A 19,519-nucleotide genomic window follows, 5' to 3' on the forward strand; every position below is an offset into this window, starting at 1 on the left:
AGCCTTCTTTCAACCTAATCCTATACCACTAGACATCGCACGTCGAGGCAGTCGGTCGTTGGGCATACGTAACACGTGTCCCAGCCATCTCAACTGATGAAGTTTCACTACGTCAGCAATTGATTTGTCCTCCTTTCCTAGTACCCGTTTCCTAACAACTAGATTACTTACTCGATGGTCCCAGGATATATAAGCAATATTTCGAAGACACTGATGATCAAATACTAGTAACCCACGAATATCCTCTACTCTTACTGGTGCCCCCAAATGTCCTGGTACGGCCGAGAGTGGGGAGAGTCCGCTCTCCCTCTAGAAATGCTCTCACACGGCCACGTGTATATAGCCTCTGCCAGGAATGTCTTACTCACTGCCTTCTCGTGGCGGGGGTGTTGTTTACGAAATTGAGAGGACAAAAAGCGAACGTCCGGCGCTTTAACCGCATTCCAAACCAATGGGGCACATGGGCTCCAGTATCCTGCGCGAACAAATGTCGTATGAAAGAATCGTTGGTCACCTGCTACCATGGAACTGCATCTCATTACGATGCTCCACTACATTTTGGATCAGACCTTCATGTCGAAGGATCGGGGTGTTCCCCCCCCCAGAAAACCACCTGCTTCGGTTTGGGCACGCGGGCAGTATTACAGAACTCACACATATCGAATGAGATTTGTGTGGCGCATATGTATTTGGTGCCTCCTTGTACCAATATATTGGTGTTAAAATAAATATATAAATAATAAACTCCTACCGGCCATGTTTCACTGCCATAAAGTAGGACGGAACGAAATGCTGCGCAGTAAACACGTCCATCGTTTGGTAGACGGATATCTCGCCTACGCCATAAATGACGCAAGTTGGCAAAAGCTAGTCGAGCCTTCTGTATCCGTGCTGAGATTTCGTCACACACCAGACCACAAGGGCTGATGAGACTTCCAATATAAGTGAAGCGATCGACACGCTCAATTACTTCACTCCCTATCACTAGTTCGGGTGTCGATGTAACCCAATCCTGAAGCAACATTTTGCATTTCGAGGGAGAGAATCGCATCCCGAACATGCTTGCATTGTTGCTTAGAGTGGTCAGAAGACTCTGCATTTTGTCAGCGTCTTCACCAAATAAAACTATGTCATCTGCATATTCTAAGTCAACAAGTGAACCTCCCGGTAGAAGTTCAACCCCCGGAAATTTAGATGAGGAGAGTGTTATCTCTAAAAGTACGTCGACCACAAAGTTGAACAAGAATGGGGAGAGTGGACAGCCCTGACGAACACCACTTGAGGTAATCAATTCTGATGACAGTTCGCCATAAGCTCTCACTCGACCAGTTGTGTTCGAGTAGAGAGCCTGTATAAGGTTAATGTACTGCTTTGGTACTCCTTTCAGTGACAAACACTGTCATAGAACCTCACGATCAACAGAGTCGAATGCCGCCTTAACGTCGAGAAATACTACGATTGTGGGACGTCTGAATGTGTGTCTGTGTTCTAGAACCTGACGTAGTGTGAATATCTGATCTATACAACCACGTCCAGGTCGAAAACCAGCCTGATTTTCTCCAGTCTGTTCTTCACGAGCTTTGATTAGGCGTCGAAGTATTATTGAAGCTAATATTTTAGACACTATATTGGTCAAACTGATTCCTCTGTGATTGTCACAAGAGGACTTTTGTCCTTTCTTATAGACTGGCACAATCAGTGATTGAGACCAGTCAGATGGGATTACGTCCAGTTCCCAAATTCTACCTAAGACCTCGGTTAATCTCATTGCTAATACTGGTCCACCATCCTTAAAAATCTCAGGAGTAAACCTGTCAGGGCCTGCTGCTCTCCCTCGTTTCAGATTTCCTATGGCTTTTTCAACTTCGTAAAAAGTCGGAGGACCTATATTAACTTGCCATTCAGGTTGACTAGAGATCGTGGGAAACCGAAGTGTGGCTGAAGGCCAGTTGAACTGATCCCTAAAGTGTTCTGCCCATCGATCCAATCTCCTGGATTGAGAATGAATAATATGTCCATCTTTCTCTGAGATTGTTTCGCTAACGGTCGGGTTCCTAATTCCGGTTTCCTTAACGAGTCTGAACAATTGTCTGCTATTACCTATTGCCGCTGCCTTTTCCATCTCTCTTGCTTTCGCCACCAACCACTGTTCGCGATCATTGCGTAGGCTTCTGGTCAGCTTGCGCTTAAGCTGACTCCGCTCTTCATTATGTTCAGAGCCAGATGGAATGAGTTTCCGAGCATCTATCAGTGCGATAGATGCTGCTGAGATCCAGTGTTGCTCCCTAACCTTCTGGTTTACCGTACTTGCAGACATCACTGCTGTTTCCACAGCTTTTCGGATGTCATTCCACAATGCCACGGAGTGGGCATCACTTACATGGCTGCCTAACTGTTTTTCTAGTTGTTCCTGAAATATACTCTTAGCTTGACTATCATTAAGTAGGACCCTAAGAGGTTTCCTTGCAGTGTCTTTCCTACGTCCAGTAAGACGCAGACAGATACGCGCTCGTATTAGAGCATGATCTGAATCTAGGCATGTGCTCCAGAATGAGCGACAGTCTTCTATCGAGCCTCTCCATCGGTGGCTGATAGCGATGTGATCTATTTGGGTCCAACGTTGGGACGAATTAGGGGGTCGCCATATCAAAATATGTTTTTCCTCATGCTTAAAGTTAGTGTTTGCAAGAAACAGGCGGTTATCTGAGCAAAACTGCAACAGACGGTCACCATTATCTGTCCTTTGAGCCACAATACTATAAGATCCACCCATGTGTCCTTCCCTTTCGCTTAGTTTACCTACTTGAGCATTAAAGTCACCGGCCATTATTACTACATCCGAGCGTCTAGCTTTTCGGAGGAGGTCGGAAAGCTTTCTATAAAACTCATCTTTTACATCATCTGAGCTGCAGTCAGTGGGAGAGTAGGCAGAGATGACGAAGAGGCAACGACGAGAGTCCCTATATTTGCGAGCCCTTACTGTTCTGTTTAGTCGGACAGCGCACAAACGACTGTCTACTGGGATCCAGTCTAAGAGAGCTAGTTCTGCCCTAGGACTCAATGCTATACCTACGCCAGCGAGGCCACGGGAAGCAGAATCAGTCAGTCAGTAACAACGTAGAACTTCGTACGTACGTACATCAGTTCGAGTTGCCACACCACATTAGCACAGAGATGCAGTTGTCCATTCAAATCCCATAGAGGTAGAGGTAATAAGAGTATAAGCAGTAATCGGGAAGATTAGGGTTTGGAGATGTTATTTGAAGAGTATAATCCAGTGAAATAAATTTGGAAAGAGAAAAAATAAAGGGACATGAAGAATTCAGGAGATCAGAATTTGGGAGAACACAAAGAATGGATGCACGTGCGTCATTGCAAACGATTTTGAGCCATGTCATTCAGGGTCTCTAACCATCGGTTGCTATCATCTCGCGGTCCCCAACCAGGTAGTCCACACCTACGAACATGACTCAGTTCACTTGTCAGTGACTTCATGGACTTGTGCCATGTGACAGCACAAGAGACCAAGGGAAGCAGAATCAGGGCTTCCAGATACACGAAGTGTGAATCGAGTTGTTTCGTTACTTTGACATGGTGAGGTCAAATGAATGACGCTACTCGGATCCTATATGCGCGTTTCGGAGACGCAGCACACATCGATGGCGCGAGATTCTAAAGTTCTAGCTAGGGAAGCCTGTTGTCCTATTTGGCACAGTGTCCGGACGTTAAAAGCTCCTACGTGTAGTTTAGAGCGTGGTTTCAGGAGACCAGGAATAACGTTCCGCGTACTCGAATCGTTTGCCCTAGCGGTGCGAGATGATAAAGGGACGTGAGAAGGGTTAGTCATGGAGATAAGAGAGGTATTAGGAGATGTAGGAAGGATTTGAATGTGACCAACTTGGCCTCGTGTGCTGTTACGGGTATGAGGGCTGATATCACTTCCCAGCTGCTCACACTGTGGAATGGTGTTTTCTGAAGAACCTGAAAACGAAGTCGGATTAGTGTTGGTCTTAACGACCTGGGAGTGTGACCGCAGAGCCCAAGGGACAACTGTTGAAGCCGGTCGCGCACGGCCTTCTCATGGAAGGTTTTTAATTGTGTTAGCTCCGTTCTTCGAAGGGCCTTACCGCCGGAGACGGAAATCCGTGAGGTAAGGTGAGGTGTGACATTTTTAGGGTCGACCTTTTCTAACCCCTTCCATCCTTGTGGAAAGGCATCATCGCTTCAGATGCTGGTTGTCCGAGGGAAACACCTTACTGCAGTAACACCCCTCTACAGTCAACAGTACGACTTCGCCCTCAGACCTTGAGTTGCTGCCTTCAGTCTTACCGTTCTCCAATCGACCCGCCTGGCATGGTAGAACCTACAGGAACATATGTTCCAGCCAATATAGCTCGGTTGGGTCATCACGATAGGCTAGCCCGACCACCGCGTCAAGGTAGCAGCTTCGGTCGGGATACATCAGAAATTTTTAGTTAAAAATACACGAACCTAACAGAGTGATCAGTAGTTTATCTGGTAACCAATGTGCTTTTACAATTAAAGATACATTTATAGGGGGTTTTGTGGATATTATAGTAATATAATAATATATGAGATTACTATAATATCTACAAAAACCCCATCTGATATTAATCAACATATGCTCACTAGGGACTGGAATCCTGGAGTTCTAGTGAGAACCAGTGACCAGTAGAGTTCAAACCGGTCTGTTGTGAGATAATAATTCACTGAAGACAATAGTGGATGTGTCGCTCAATTTCGTGGATTAGTTGAAGTTAGACATTAACACCATTGGATGCTAGCTCAGTAGTCTAGTGGTTAAACACTCGCGCGCGAGACTGATAGGTCCTGGGCTCGAGTCTTGTGAGGTGGGGTCGTGGATGCGCACTGCTGAGGATTCCCAAAATAGGACGGAACGGCCGTCCAGTGCTACCAGGTTTCCCATGTTGGTCTAGCTTCAACTGACTCATGATCTTAAGCATTGATATAGATATGTTTGTCGAATTTAGGGAGATGGAAGGGTTTATATCCTAGGCTCATTTTGTCTTATCCTTTCTCACTAATACACATGTTTGTTATATAGCATATCACCTACAATTAAGTTTCTATACAGTTAATTTTGTCAAGCCTTTCAACTAATTTATTTGACGTATAATGTTATTCGAACAGTAACAATTTGTCTATTTCTTTATATTATTATTAATATTACTATCATGTCTGTATGGAACATGTATGCTTGATCACGTGTGACAGCCTACGCACATATTCTTCATTTTACTTTGATAGTGTTTGTAAATTTTATCACATGCACTATCCACTAATAAACTGTAGTCGGTACTTCATATTGTTACCTTCATCATTTATACAGCGTTGTTGGGATTTATTTAATAACAGTTATCTAGCTGATTGATATACAAACCCTTAGGAATTATCTCGAAGCCAAGACACTACAGTTATATGTATATATACATAGATAAAATACAGATAAACAAAATGAAAAGTTTCACATCAAGTCACATGTGATCATCATCATATTTATTCAGAAGTGAAAAAAATGTCAATACATTATATAATGATGTATATGTGTACTTGCATTATGATAATTTACTACAATGATCTGTATAAGTGCATGTATGCATGTCGACTGGATACAAATTATTGCAGGCCAATCATACAATGATAATAATAATAATATATGGATAATCACTAACAGGCACATGTGTCAAAATTTAAAAATAAAAGGGGTGAAACTATAATTTATGAATGATCTTTGAACGACGCCAGAGTGACCTTGATAGTGTTCCCCTACTGACTAGGACCAAATGAGTGTTATATAGACCAATGTGAAGACTTCGACAGTTGACGGTTAAGGGTTAGGAATTATATTTAAGGTTTTCATCATGAACCTACATTAGTTATAATGTCAACATTTTATTTTGTTAAATTGATGAGTGAATTTCGCGCTAAAATCCCAGAGACCTGTTATCTTATACCTAATTGGTTCGTCCATAAATTATAGTCTCGCCATAAAAAAGGCATTGTTGTATCTGTTGTTACTGTACGTTTTTGCCTACCTTGTGTATGAATTAGATGTATGTTATTACGTAATAGTGTAGGAAGGTAGAAAGTGATGAAAACATAAACAATGATGCTAATAGGATTGATTGATCACTGCGTGGCGATCAATGTCATGCGTGTCTAGTCCTTATTAGTGCAGATCGAATGCTATCGATCATGTTGCAATGTGGCCACCAGTCTAGGTGACTCGACACTGCGTGCACTATATATTGAGATCAGATGGTGGTTGGAGGTAGTCGACAGGAAATCCTGGACCCGGGTTTCGTGCTACTTGGCACTCGTCAGCAAGGTGTACCTGGAATCTTGAGGGAACTGGTGCTGACGAGTGCCAAGTAGCACGAAACCCGGATCCAGGATTTCCTGTCGACTACCTCCAACCACCATCTAATCTCAAGAAATATATCTGTTCATCATCAAAATTTAATTTGAAACTCATTAGTTTCATGTATATAATTGTCTCGTAGAGAAGTGTATAAGGGATATAATTTCAATCTGACTTGTATATATCATTTGACACTTAGAATAATTTGAAAAATATTGATGTTCTCTTAGTTCTTTCAAACAAAGTACTTCAAGTACCAATCATCTGAATGACAAATCTTTTAAATCATTTCAAAAGCAGAGTATTTGATTATTAAAAAAAATGTATATTGCAGGATAGGTATGCAAGGAAATCAATTCACAAGATGGACGTGATATGGTAAATGACAATATGAGAAGACTGGTCAACTTCTTCAGAATACATAGCAATCATACTTGGGGTTAATTCTTCGGGACTAGAGTTTAAAGGTGGATAATTAGAAGTTGGAGCATTGCTTATGTATTTTGGGACCACGGTTTAGGTAATGTCTGGGGTAGTAATAGAGTACTAGGGAAAGATGGCAAATCAATTGATGAGGTAGTAAATCTTCATCTACTGAAGTGGTTAGGACATGTGTAATGAATGTCCATCCACCGCCTACCTCAACGGGCGATGTTTTCTGATACAGGATTAGGCTGGAAGGGGTGGCCAAATCAAAATATAGCATCAGTTCATGAAGACTGACAACTGGATTAGACCATGTTGATAGATGTAGACTACCTTGGTTAGGGTCCGCGTGATCATTGTAACCAATGGTTAGAGATATGGCTCAAAACAGTTTGCGATGGAGCAGGTGCATCCGTTTTTTGTTTTCCATCAAATCCTGAGATTCTAAATTACATTAAATTTTCGCCAATTCATATCTTTGGTGCCTAATCTTTTCTATCACCACAGATGCTGAGGTAAAAGATTTATCATCATTAGCTACAAATTTACTCACTAATGATGGTCAGTTCTGTTTATATTGAAAGAAGAATATTCACTGAACATAGGATATCGCTTATGCCACATGCATAATTTCATCTTCGTGTTTGTTAACAACCAATGTGATATCAGTCTCTTGAACTAATGATCCTACATAACATTTACTTCATTTAGATTGTAGAATAGTTTATTGTCTTACATTCTATTTCAACGTGGTTATTCACCTTCATTCAATTGCTATTTACATCATTTTACCATAACTGTTTAGAATTAGTTAATCCGATGAACTCAATCAATTTCTGTGCCGATAGATACATATAATGAACCAGCTACCTCTAGTTAAAGAGTAATTATAACATTCAACACATACACACATATGTACCGCAGTTATATGAGTTTGACCTTGACAGTGGATTCATTAAATGAGCAAAGAATCAAATAAAATTCATGAAAAAGGTACATGCTAAGTGAACTGATTATTTATCATTTTCTCCAAGGTCAATCGTTGTAAACAAAAAGTTATGCAATAAACAATTACATTGTGTTTACATCTTGTCTAAATGACAACTAATTATGCATATATATATAACATCACAGTTATATATATGTAAATAATAAATAATAACGTAAATGAAATTTCAGACTTTGCAAACAGATACTTATTTATGTTGTAAATATTTTTCAGACAACTTAAAGAATGTTAGACCAACATTGAAAACCTGGAAGTACTGGATGTCCGTTCGGTGGGACACATACATTCACGATCCCACATGTGGGGCTCAAACTCAAGATATTCGGTCTCGCGTGCGAAAGCTTAACCTTTAGACTATTGAGCCGGCATCTAACGGTCTTAATGTCTAGCTTCAACCAATCCACAATATTGCGCGACCGTCCACCATTGTCTTCAGTGAGTAACTGTCTTACACCAGATCGAAGGTCATGGGTTCGTTTCCCAAGTACGGGATCGTGAATGCGTACTCCTGAGGAGTCCCATACTAGGATGAACCGGCCGTCCAGTGCTTCCAGGTTCTCGATGGTGTTTTAACATTGATCCATTCATGATCTCTATAACCTTAGATTGAAATGTTCCTACTTAATACAACCGGTTCCTCAAATAGAAGCAGATATGAAAAGTCAGTCAGTCAGTAAGAGAAAGATTGCATATAGAGATATAGTACAAGAAGAAAGAATTGGTTCGTAGAAAGAAAGATATGAAGTGATTTTAATCTCTTAGTTTAAGGGAAGACAGACAGTATATACACCTACGCCATTGTGATCGATTCTTAGCCATCTCACCAAGAGTCTCCAACCACTAACTACGACAGTCACGCGGACCCCAACCAATTATTCTGCATCTACCAACATGGCTCAGACTAGAAGTTAGTGTCTTCAAGCACTGATGCCACGTTTTGGATAAACAATAACTGAAAAGAGCTGGAAAGGATTACCCAAGACAGGGTTGGATGGAGAGTTCTGATGGGCGGCCTATGCTCCTCCACAAGGAGTAATAGGCGTAAGTAAGTATTTCAAAAGTTATTCAGTTTGAATTAGTTAGAAAACTATAAATAGAGAATTGACGAGCTTTTAACTTTACTACATACACATGATATAATAAACAATTCCCTAAATAGGTTCAAGGTAAACACATGTTTATATGCCAATATCGGAGCTACTCAAATATGTATCAATATTAATGATATTGGACAATACTAGGTTATTGATCTTTATTTATTAACGCATTTACTAAGTACAGATTTATGTACTTGGTTTTGAGTTATACTAAGTGTGAGGGATAAAATTACTACCCAGTAGTTACCGAAAATGAAATTAGGAAGAACACAGTACAAACCTGAGACTTAATAATCAAAAGTTGAATGTTTTAACTACTGAGTAACCGCTATACATTAAATTGTTGGAGTGAAATACATTTTGTAGCTCAAGTCACAAAATACAAAAAAGATCAGCTGAAAATACCGGTTAATTTAAATGCTAACACATATCTCAGAGCTTTTCCTTACAAAATGATGATTTCTGCTACCCAAAGTAACTAACGCAACACATACAAATACTATGTGAATGTATTAAGAATTAGACCATCAGTCATTTCTTAAGCACTAAAAGGTAATCTCGAAATTATGCCACTCATATTGAAGTCCTTAATCTTACATCGTGCTCAGTATATACCACAAGAATTTACTTTTATTTATCTATTTGATAATTATAAGTATATTTGGGGGGCGGGGAAACAAATTTATCAAGGAAATATTTCCTTTTTGAACAACTTTTCATAGTGGCATTAAATCAATAGGTTTGACTGATATTGGATAATAGAAGTGTGTTACTTTTATGGGTTACATCATAGACTGAAAACTAAGAAGTACTGGTGTTCTAGTAAAAAGCCGTGATCAGTCTAACCGAGTGGGATGTGAGACAGTTACAAATTAAGGGCATTGAGAGGTTGTTGCGCAGTATGGAGAATCTATTGGAGTTACAAATGCAAACCACTGAAAATCAAATTAGCAACCGAAAGGTTAATGGTTCGTTGTGAGACCTGAAGGAGCTGAATGCGATTCCTAGATGGAAAGTCGTGGACGTGTACTCCCATGGAGTTGCATACTAGGACGAAACAGCTGTCCGGCCGTGTCTGGTTTTTAGTGATTGACTAACTAAAATCCATGGTCTAAACTAAACTAAACAAGACCCTAATAATAATAAATTACCACGTAAAAATGTATGGGTTCGGGCTTATATCACGAAATTCGAGTGAGAGTAAATAAGCTTTATCTAACCATTTAAAACGAAGTAAGCACAGTGTGCGGTCCGTACCCTCAGCCTATTTGGCTGAGTAAAGCGGTTTATTTAAACATAAAGCTACTGAACCAATTTTAAATGATAACAACACTGAAACCAAACAAATAGTGATAACTTATTCAATCACACTTGCAATTTATATTATCTATGAGTCAACATGGAAGTAATTCAAGGACAATAAGAAATTGGGGTTGAATTGAACTTGGATATCTACGAAGTGCTTGTTTGAAAACATTAATACTGGTACAAGGAGGCATCAAATGTAAGTGCGCCACACATGAGCTTATGAAGAGATAAAAGATGGAATGACTCTCGAAATCAATCTTTATTGGGCTCTACCAATAAATCTTCCTTGAAAGACCTGTTTTTTAAAGCAGTCAGGAATAGAACAAAAGAATCTGTAGTATTCAGGCATCGAAGCGGAACTAGGGAGTTATTACTATTAATTTACGGCAAATTAATGATTAACGTGTATTCTTACATTCACAACTATTCTACTGGTAATATCAAGATGAGATGAAACTTACGTTTTGAACTGTACTAAAATACGAATAGTGGAGAATACTTGTTTAGTGCGTTGACCAAAACCATGGTCGTAAATTTCAAGTAGCTGTCGGTTGTTACAACATAAATAGATAGAAGGATATTTCAACCAATCAGTTAACAGAAACGTAGAACCTGGTTGATTTGTGCATCGGTTCAAGTTGCTATACTACTATATCAGCACAAAAAGATGGAATTATTAAACTAAATCCCAGAGTGGTCGTATGAAACACTAACCATAGACTAGATGACTCGAGAAGATAGTGAATTTACGGGACAAAAAGAAAAGGTAGTTTGAAAACTCAAGATCTAGCAAAAGGTAAATAGGAAATGAATTTTTGCCGTTGTGCAAGCCATGTCACTCAACAACTCCAACAATTGGTTAAGGTATTCGTACGGAATCCAACCAAGTTAGTCTGTACGTACAACCGAGACTAATCCAAAAGTTGATGACTTCACGAGCCAGTAAATAACTACAAGTTTTGTCAAAACGAAAGTATTTGAGCTGGGATTTGATCTGTACTTTAGTAATTGAGAATTAGGCATAGATTTTACAGCCCTTAATCATCGAAGGAATTTATACTTAATCATTGGGATGATTGTGCCAACAGATTTAATTGAAAATGTTTACAATGAAGCAAGGAGGAATCTAATATTTTAATGGAATAGACAGATGAACCTCAACACCAATGTCATTCGATCTTCAGTATATGGATTAACGAACAACACTAAACTTGCTGTATAGTGTAAAATGAGAAGAATGAAATTTAATGCTTTACTTACCTTTCTAATACATTTAGTAAATTTTCAGCTGCTTTATACGTTTCTTCATCTTTATCAAATAAACTGGAATATGTACTATTTAACGGTGATCCAAATATACTACTACCGCCAACATTATTAGTAGTGGTGGTTGCAGTTGTCATTGAATTCACTATCATATCACTATTATCTGAATTTGGAGGATTATTCACTAAATAATTGCGTAGAACAGTGATGAGTTCAATTAGACAATGAGCTGCCGATTCATGTGCCTAATTATTAAAAATGATAATATAGAGTAGTGAGAATAAATAACTGAATGAACTAGTAAGAAAAATGGAACCTATGTTCTTATTTATTGATTAAACGATCGTTTTGTCTAAACTGTAGGCAGTAAAAACAGAAAGAAACCTATTGGGAGTCATCATAAAATCAATGTTTAAAAATGTTTAAGAGTATTAATACGAGTCAACTACTTAAACCAGTCAACCAGTGATTTGCGAAGAAGATATAGAGTATAAAACAGCTGTTTTATTCTAACTCGAAACATATCAGTGGTGTTCAGCCAAGAGTTTATATGGCATCTAGTCCAATCTAGGCCAATAAGATCTCATAATAAACACAACAAAATCAGATTATTAAACTGTTGGTTATTGTTCCTATTTCAGACTATTTATGCCCCCAAATGCCCTAGTACGGTCGAGAGTGAGGAGAGTAAGCTATCCCTCTTGAAATCCTCTCACATCTCCACGTGCATACAACCACTGTCAAGGAAGTCCTACTCAATGCCTTCTCGCGGCAGAGGTGTTGTTTACAAAATTGACAGGGCGAAAAGCCAATGTCCAGCGCTTTAACCGGGTTGGTGGATATGGAGAGTCCGCGTAGGGGGGTTAGAAAACCCTGATTACAATCCAATGGTGTACATCGGCTCCAGTATCCTGAGGGGACAAATGGCGTCTAAACTAATTGTTGGTTACCGGCTACCTTGTGGATTAGATCTTTACGTCAAACGTTCAGGGAATGGCCCCCAAGGAAAATCACCTGCTTCTGTTTGGGCTCCCGGGTAGTATCACAGTCCTCACGCAAATAAATGATAACTATTACTGATCACATTGTTATTATGTGGCGCATATGTATTTGGTGACACCTTGTACCAATGTTTAGGTGTTCAAATAAATAAATAAATAAACCTACACCCATTTCTGTATCTAGTGAGTTCTGTCTTCCTGTGCTAATACACAAAGTATGGCGACACACGACCAGGTTCTAAGTTGTTTCACCTTGTTTATCTATTTATACCTTACCCAGATAATTCTATAGTAATATTAAATGTAATCAAAAGATTCATAATTGAACAAAAATAAAAAATTAAAACAACTTAATGCACATGAGGAAGTGATAGAAGTCAATACTTAGTTTACGTTAATATTAACCAAGCTACATTTCAGTCAGTCAGCTACAACGTTGAACCAGGCACATATATGCATCGTTCCAAGTTGCCATACCTCATTAGCACAACAAGATCAACACCAAATTCATAGAAGTAGTTAATTCAATGGTGGTAATATATAAAAGAAAGATTGCGTATAAGGATACGATACAGGGGATAAAATTAGTTCATAGAAAGAAAAATATGAAGCGATTTTAATCTTATAGTTTAAGGGAAGATAGAAAGTGTATACGCCGACGCCGTTGTGATCGATTCTGAGCCATATCACTCAAAGTCTCTAACCATTGGTTATGATAGTCACACCGACCCCAACCAAGTAGTCTGCATCTACCAACATGGCTCAGACTAGAAGTTAGTGACTTCAAGCACTGATGCCACGTTTTAGTTTGGCAGCCCATAACCAAGCTACATTTCAGTAAACAAAATAACTGTATTGTTAATCCTCAAAAGAAAAGAAAAGATTTACGAACCTTACTTAACGGCTGGATATTACTAACGTATTTACTGGAATTGTATGTTCACTTGTAAAGGAAAAACAAGGTTAATGAGAATAGTTTAGTGATAATTACTACTAGTTAACTCCAAGGGATTGTTTTGCCTAAATCCGTTACATAGGCATTGTTCTACTGATACACAATAAACAATTGTATTAAAGTCATAAGTTCAACTGTTTATGTAATATGCACATGTATATTGAAATGAAGCGTCACAAAATGAGTTGAATATGATCGACAAATGGATGATTTACATTATGATGTTAGATTAAATTAGCAAAATTTGACATTAGTGGTAGCCAGTCTTCTTTATAGGCATCGTTAGACCTTCTACATACAAGTATCTGTTCAGATTGTAGAATTTCATAATCAATGCAGTGAGAACAGACCAAATCATTGAATTTAGATCGATAACCACGATCAATAGTTAGAGATATTGGGTGACATGGCTAAGGATCAGTAGAAATAATGAATATCCAATCACTCTTTGTCTGATTTTAAGTCTTGAATTCCAGTATTCCTTTGAGTATGCCTTTTTCTTGAATCATACCACCAATGTTTAGTCTTTGTCATTATTATTTCTAATACATTATTTCGACTACTTTATGATTTATCACATTAATCTTCTGGTGCTTGATTTAGTATGGGATCCTAGGACAACGCATATTTTTGACAGGTTCTACGTTGATTGCAACTAGTTAAACTTAGTCAGAAGTACTGAAAACTTGTTATTTCGATTCATCTACTTTAAATCGTTTAAAGTGTAAAAGTATGTAGATTAGGATATCCAATGTCGAATTGAAACTTGTATGTCATTAACACTATTCTTTTGACAAAAATCCAACTAGATACAACATGAAATAATCATAATAATAATCACACTTATTACTATAGAAAAACAACTAGTAATGCAACAATTAGTGATGAAAAAAGACTTACGTCAGACGAATAGATTGGATCAAATTTTTCAATAAGACTTTCAACAAGTCGATCGGTCTTAAACCACTGAGAAAACATGGAAAGTAATGTAGTCAACAATTAAAAATATTAGAAGAGGTTCTGTGGATATTATAGTAATTTTAATAGTTGAGATCATGAGTCAACTGAAGCTAGACCACTATGGAAAACATGGACGACCGTTTCTTCCTATTATGGGACTCCTCAACAGTGCGGATCCATGACTCTACCTCGCGAGATTCCAGTCCAGGACCTAGCAGTCTCGCGCGCGAGTGCTTAACCACTAGACCACTGAGCTGGCATTGAATGGTGTCAATGTCTAACTTCAACTAATCCACGAAATTGAGCGACATATCCACCATTATCATCAGTGAGTTACTATCTCACAACAGACCCAGTTGAATTCCACTGGAGATAAAACAAATATGTAAATTGTATCCCAATATATTCAACATTAATCAATTAATTTGATTGACACACTCCATTTAGCTACCATTGTGATGTGTGCTACTGATATCGACATATATAAGTAGTATGTATCATCAGTCAGAAGTGAAATGCTTGGAGGCAGAAGGTTAAGAAGATCGAAGAGAAGAGAACGAGAACAGAGAATGTTTGGTGTGGAAACGAAGGAACAATCAAGTCTGAGACAATTGATTGACATTTTACAAATGAAGTATTTACTGTATGGTTTTTAGATTTTACTAAGAGATTCTGGAATTTTGTGTTCCGCCTGTGTTCTCGTTCACTACACTATGAGCGAAGTACAGAAAGATTAGTTAAAGAAGCGGTGGATTATTTTTCCCAGATTCAAATCATTTGACGTTTATTTCATTTTGGGTAGCCATGTTGTAATACCAGTCTACACATGAGTAATGTAACTTGAAGCTAAGTACGTAAACCTGAAACATTGTAGACAAGTCATAGTAGACATTATTGATCTAAGAAAAGATTTAAGTTGATGCGCTTCACACGACAGGAACGGAGAATTTACACTGTGACGAGTATTACATTACCATAATAACTAAGTGCCTGATGATATGCAATGTAGCAATGGTACAAGCATTCACAAAAACATTGCACGCGATAAAAAACGGAGGCTGGTCTTGAGTTCAACAAAAAACTTTAAAACTAGAAAGCATGATTTTCGCACATCAACAACATACATATACTTTATCCCATAACATTACATTATAAAAGGTAGTGAGTTTGAGTCCCATTATGGATATCAACAATAGGACTTGGGTACATCCAGCTGACGAGTTCCAAATACAAAGAAACAGGTATCCTAGATCCTGTTGCTAGCTACAATCCACTTATTCTAAATAAAAGGTAAGGTATAATTGATGATACGACTGAGATAAATATATTTTAGTTGAAACGATTCATCCTACTTTTATAAAGAATGTAACAAAAAAGTACAGGAGACTTACTACTGCCTTATTGTACATGCAATGTCTGATAGTCTTAGGATAAAATCATTTCACTAACAAGTGAAAACTAGCATGAAACCCAGATCTGAGGTTTTCTGCTGACTTCTCCCAGATACTTAACACCAAAATACAGTACATATACACACATAATGTCGAATTAGACTACTGACAAAATTGCCAATTGACAGAGAGAATCTGATCAACACTTATCAACAGAAAAATCTGATATCGGTTACTACTCAGTGATAAATCAATGGAAGAGATTATTACTTCTTATGAAATGTCAAGTATACACAATAAACAAGTTCCTATAAAAGATCTTTGAATGATTATTGGTATTATTTGTTTACACAATGAGTACAATTTGAACAGAATAGAAAATTTAAATGCTTACTTCAAAAATCATATGTTGTTGTTTTGTTTCTTGTTGAGATAATTGTATAATTAAATCGGCCACAGAGGAAGAATCCAAAGATAAGAATAACTGATCAAGAAATTCCTTTGATGATCGTAAATAAGGTATAATCTGTAACAGAAACATAGTTATTCCGGTTGAAAGATAAAAATATTTATGATGGTTTAACTTAAGCGCTACATATTTAGACACTTTAGTTGGTGAAGATACTTATTTATTTAAACATATAAACATTGGTACAAGGAGACACCAAATAGATATGCGCCACATAAATTATTCGATTTGTGTGAGGGCTAAGATACTGTCCTGGTGCCCAGACCGAAGCAGGTGGTTTCCTTAGGGGACCACACCCAGAACCTTCGACCTAAAGGTCTGACACATAAGGTCGTTGACACAACGTCAGGAGATGCAGTCCCACGGTAGCCAGTGACAAACGATTGGTTCATAGGCCATTTGTTCCTTCAGGATACTGCAACCCATGTGCACCATTGGTTTGGAATCAGTGTTTTCCAACTCCCCAACGTGGTCTCTCCGTGTCCACCAACCCGGTTAAAACGCCGGGCATTTGCTTGTCATCCTCTCAATTTTGTAAAAACCACCCCCTCCGCAAGAATGCATTGAGTAGGACTTCCCTGACAGTGGTTGTATGCACGTGGCTATGTGAGAGCATTTCGAAGAGGGAAAGCTGATTCTCCTGACTCTCGATCGTACCAGGGCATTTACGCTGAACTTTAGGTTTCTTACTTCCTTATCACACACTGCAATGCTGTAAAGACATAGACGCCCAAATAGTAGTAGCTAATACACGTCTTCTACCTCTACAAAACATGTTTCATGAACAACTGGGCACTATGCCCAAAGGCTGACAGACAAACATACCCTCAAACAAATAGCGAAGATCAAATCATAAACCACTAATCGGTAATTAAGTTATGTTAAATATTAAGTCTCATGTTAAGTTTGTGCATTCAAGAGTTTTGTCTGTAAGTTTAGATCGTTTGAGTAATCCAACCAGTATATTTAAATACATCTCCATATCGGAAACTAATAACACTAAAGGAAAAAAAAACTAAACACATAGGATATATCAGAAGGGGTTTTTGTGGATATTATAGTAATTTTATTAGTTGAGATCATGAGTCAATTGAAGCTAGACCACCATGGAAAACCTGAAAGCACTGGACGGCCGTTTTGTCCTATTGTGAGACTCTTCAGTGGATGCACATACACGATCCCGCCTAGCGGGATTCGAACGCGCGAACGCTTAACCTCTAGACCACTGAACCGGATATAATTCGAAAAGAATAAACAAAATGAAATGATGAAATGTATGAAATAATATGAGAGTTGAAAATCTAGAGTACAATAAAGAGTTGATAAATTTATGTTATTTGTCAGTGATTTTCAAGCAATTCGGTAAAAGTCTCTTAAATTTATCAATCCAATATGTTACATAAACCAAGTATATTTTATCGAAAATATGGAATCAATTATAATTTAATGTTAGAATTGATCACCATTAAGGCTACAAAAAAGCCATTTAGCCTCTGAGTGACATAACTCAGAATCGATCACAACGGTGTCGGTGTATACACTTTCTATCTTCCCTTAAACTATGAGATTAAAATTGCTTTATATCTTGATTTCTACGAACTAATTCTTTCTTCCTGTACTATATACAATCTTTTTTTCACATATTACGACCACTGAATTAACTACTTTTATAAATCCGATGTTGATAATGTTGTGCTAATGAGGTATGGCAACTTGAACCGATGCCTATTTATATACCTGATCCTACATTGTAGTTGATTGACTGACTACTACAAAAAAAAAAAAATAGAAAAATGAATAAAATCATATAACAAATGAACAAAATGAACACTTACAATATTTCCACGATGTAATGTTAAATGTATTAATAAACGTGAAACAAAACTAGCTGACAATGGATTAACTGGTTGATTAGAATAATGAAAAAATTCCAATAATAAATCTAAACGTCGTCGACATGTAGTCGTTGATGAATCAACTTGAATAGCCTCATTTGATTTAGTTATTTTTGTGATTGTAGATGAATGAGGTGTTGATAATGACATTGGTGGAGAAAGTTTTAAACTAGATGATAAGATTTCATTTAAATCATTTACTGAATTATTATGATTATTGTTGTCAAATAATTGACTACTATGATGACCATTGATAATAGATGATGATTCATTGATAATAGACATCGAAGATGATAAATGATTGGTACCATCATCATCATGGACATTCGAATAATGATCAATAAGATTATGATTTATTTGGTGTAGTTCCGATGAATTATTGCCAACTATTAACATATCATTATAACTTTGATCATTATTATTATTATTGATCTCTGTCAAACTATGATCATTGATAATCATTGAAGAGGATGGTAAAGGTGAAGAGAAGGAGGATGGTATTGGTATAGACTTTATCTGATTGGATTCTAACATGTGATTATTATGATTATTGCTGTTATTACTACCATTATTATGTGATTCATTAGGGGTATGTTGATCAGTTGTTGATTCGGTTAATTCAATTATCCCATCTAGTATTTCATTGATGTCATTTGTTAGAATTTCACAGGCTAAACTAGAATATCTAAACAAGAAGCAAGAAACATTATAATTGTGTTTTTCTTTTGAAAATTAATCCAGTTTTAAAAATAGTTTACCATAACTAATCCGACCGTAGTTGCTACTATGACTTAGTGGTCGACTTTGAAGATTGTGATAACCAAATAAAGATGTCTTGTCTGAAAAACGTTTTACTTCAGAGTGTACTATGCCAGATAGATCGGTTGAACAACGGCAAAACTAAAGGCAATAATATAAAGTATAAGGGCAGAGTCGTGCCGCTGATTATATAGAGGTGTGTCAGCAGTAAGATGTGGTTGAAGATCTACAGCGATACTTCTTACTCACAATGGAAGGAAGAGGTTAGAAGAGATCAGCACCAAAAATGTCGTGTCACACATTACTCCAGAGTTCTACGTCTCTGGTAGTAAGGCCTTCTGAAGTTCAAGGCCAACACATCGAAAACTTGTCACAAAAACATAGTGTAACCGGCCCAAGCAGCCATCCTTTGGATTTTACGACCATGCTCCCAGGTCGCTGAGAGCACAACTAATCAAGTTGCCTGTTCAGATTCACCAAGAAGACAATAGCCGATAAGAGTATGGGCGATTGGAAAGTGACACCTGCTACGATACTTCTAACAGCTCACGAAATAGCTTTCTACAAATATACGTGTAAC

The 19,519-nt window shown here is 37.8% G+C and overlaps 1 protein-coding gene across 1 annotated transcript in view; it reads right to left on the minus strand.

The window, feature by feature from the left end:
* The window catches only part of MS3_00008269 (uncharacterized protein), a 69,468-nt gene that overhangs the window by 36,535 nt on the left and 13,414 nt on the right, over positions 1-19,519 (minus strand). Inside the window, exons 5-8 of the mRNA XM_051216627.1 lie at positions 18,121-18,865; positions 16,211-16,342; positions 14,366-14,431; positions 11,504-11,754 (exon numbers count right to left, since the gene is read on the minus strand). Coding sequence (XP_051065217.1) covers positions 11,504-11,754; positions 14,366-14,431; positions 16,211-16,342; positions 18,121-18,865 — 1,194 coding nt within the window. The remainder of the gene's footprint in view (positions 1-11,503; positions 11,755-14,365; positions 14,432-16,210; positions 16,343-18,120; positions 18,866-19,519) is intronic.

This window comes from Schistosoma haematobium, chromosome 6 (genome assembly GCF_000699445.3).
Source record: "Schistosoma haematobium chromosome 6, whole genome shotgun sequence".
Classification (NCBI taxonomy): Eukaryota; Metazoa; Platyhelminthes; class Trematoda; order Strigeidida; family Schistosomatidae; genus Schistosoma; species Schistosoma haematobium.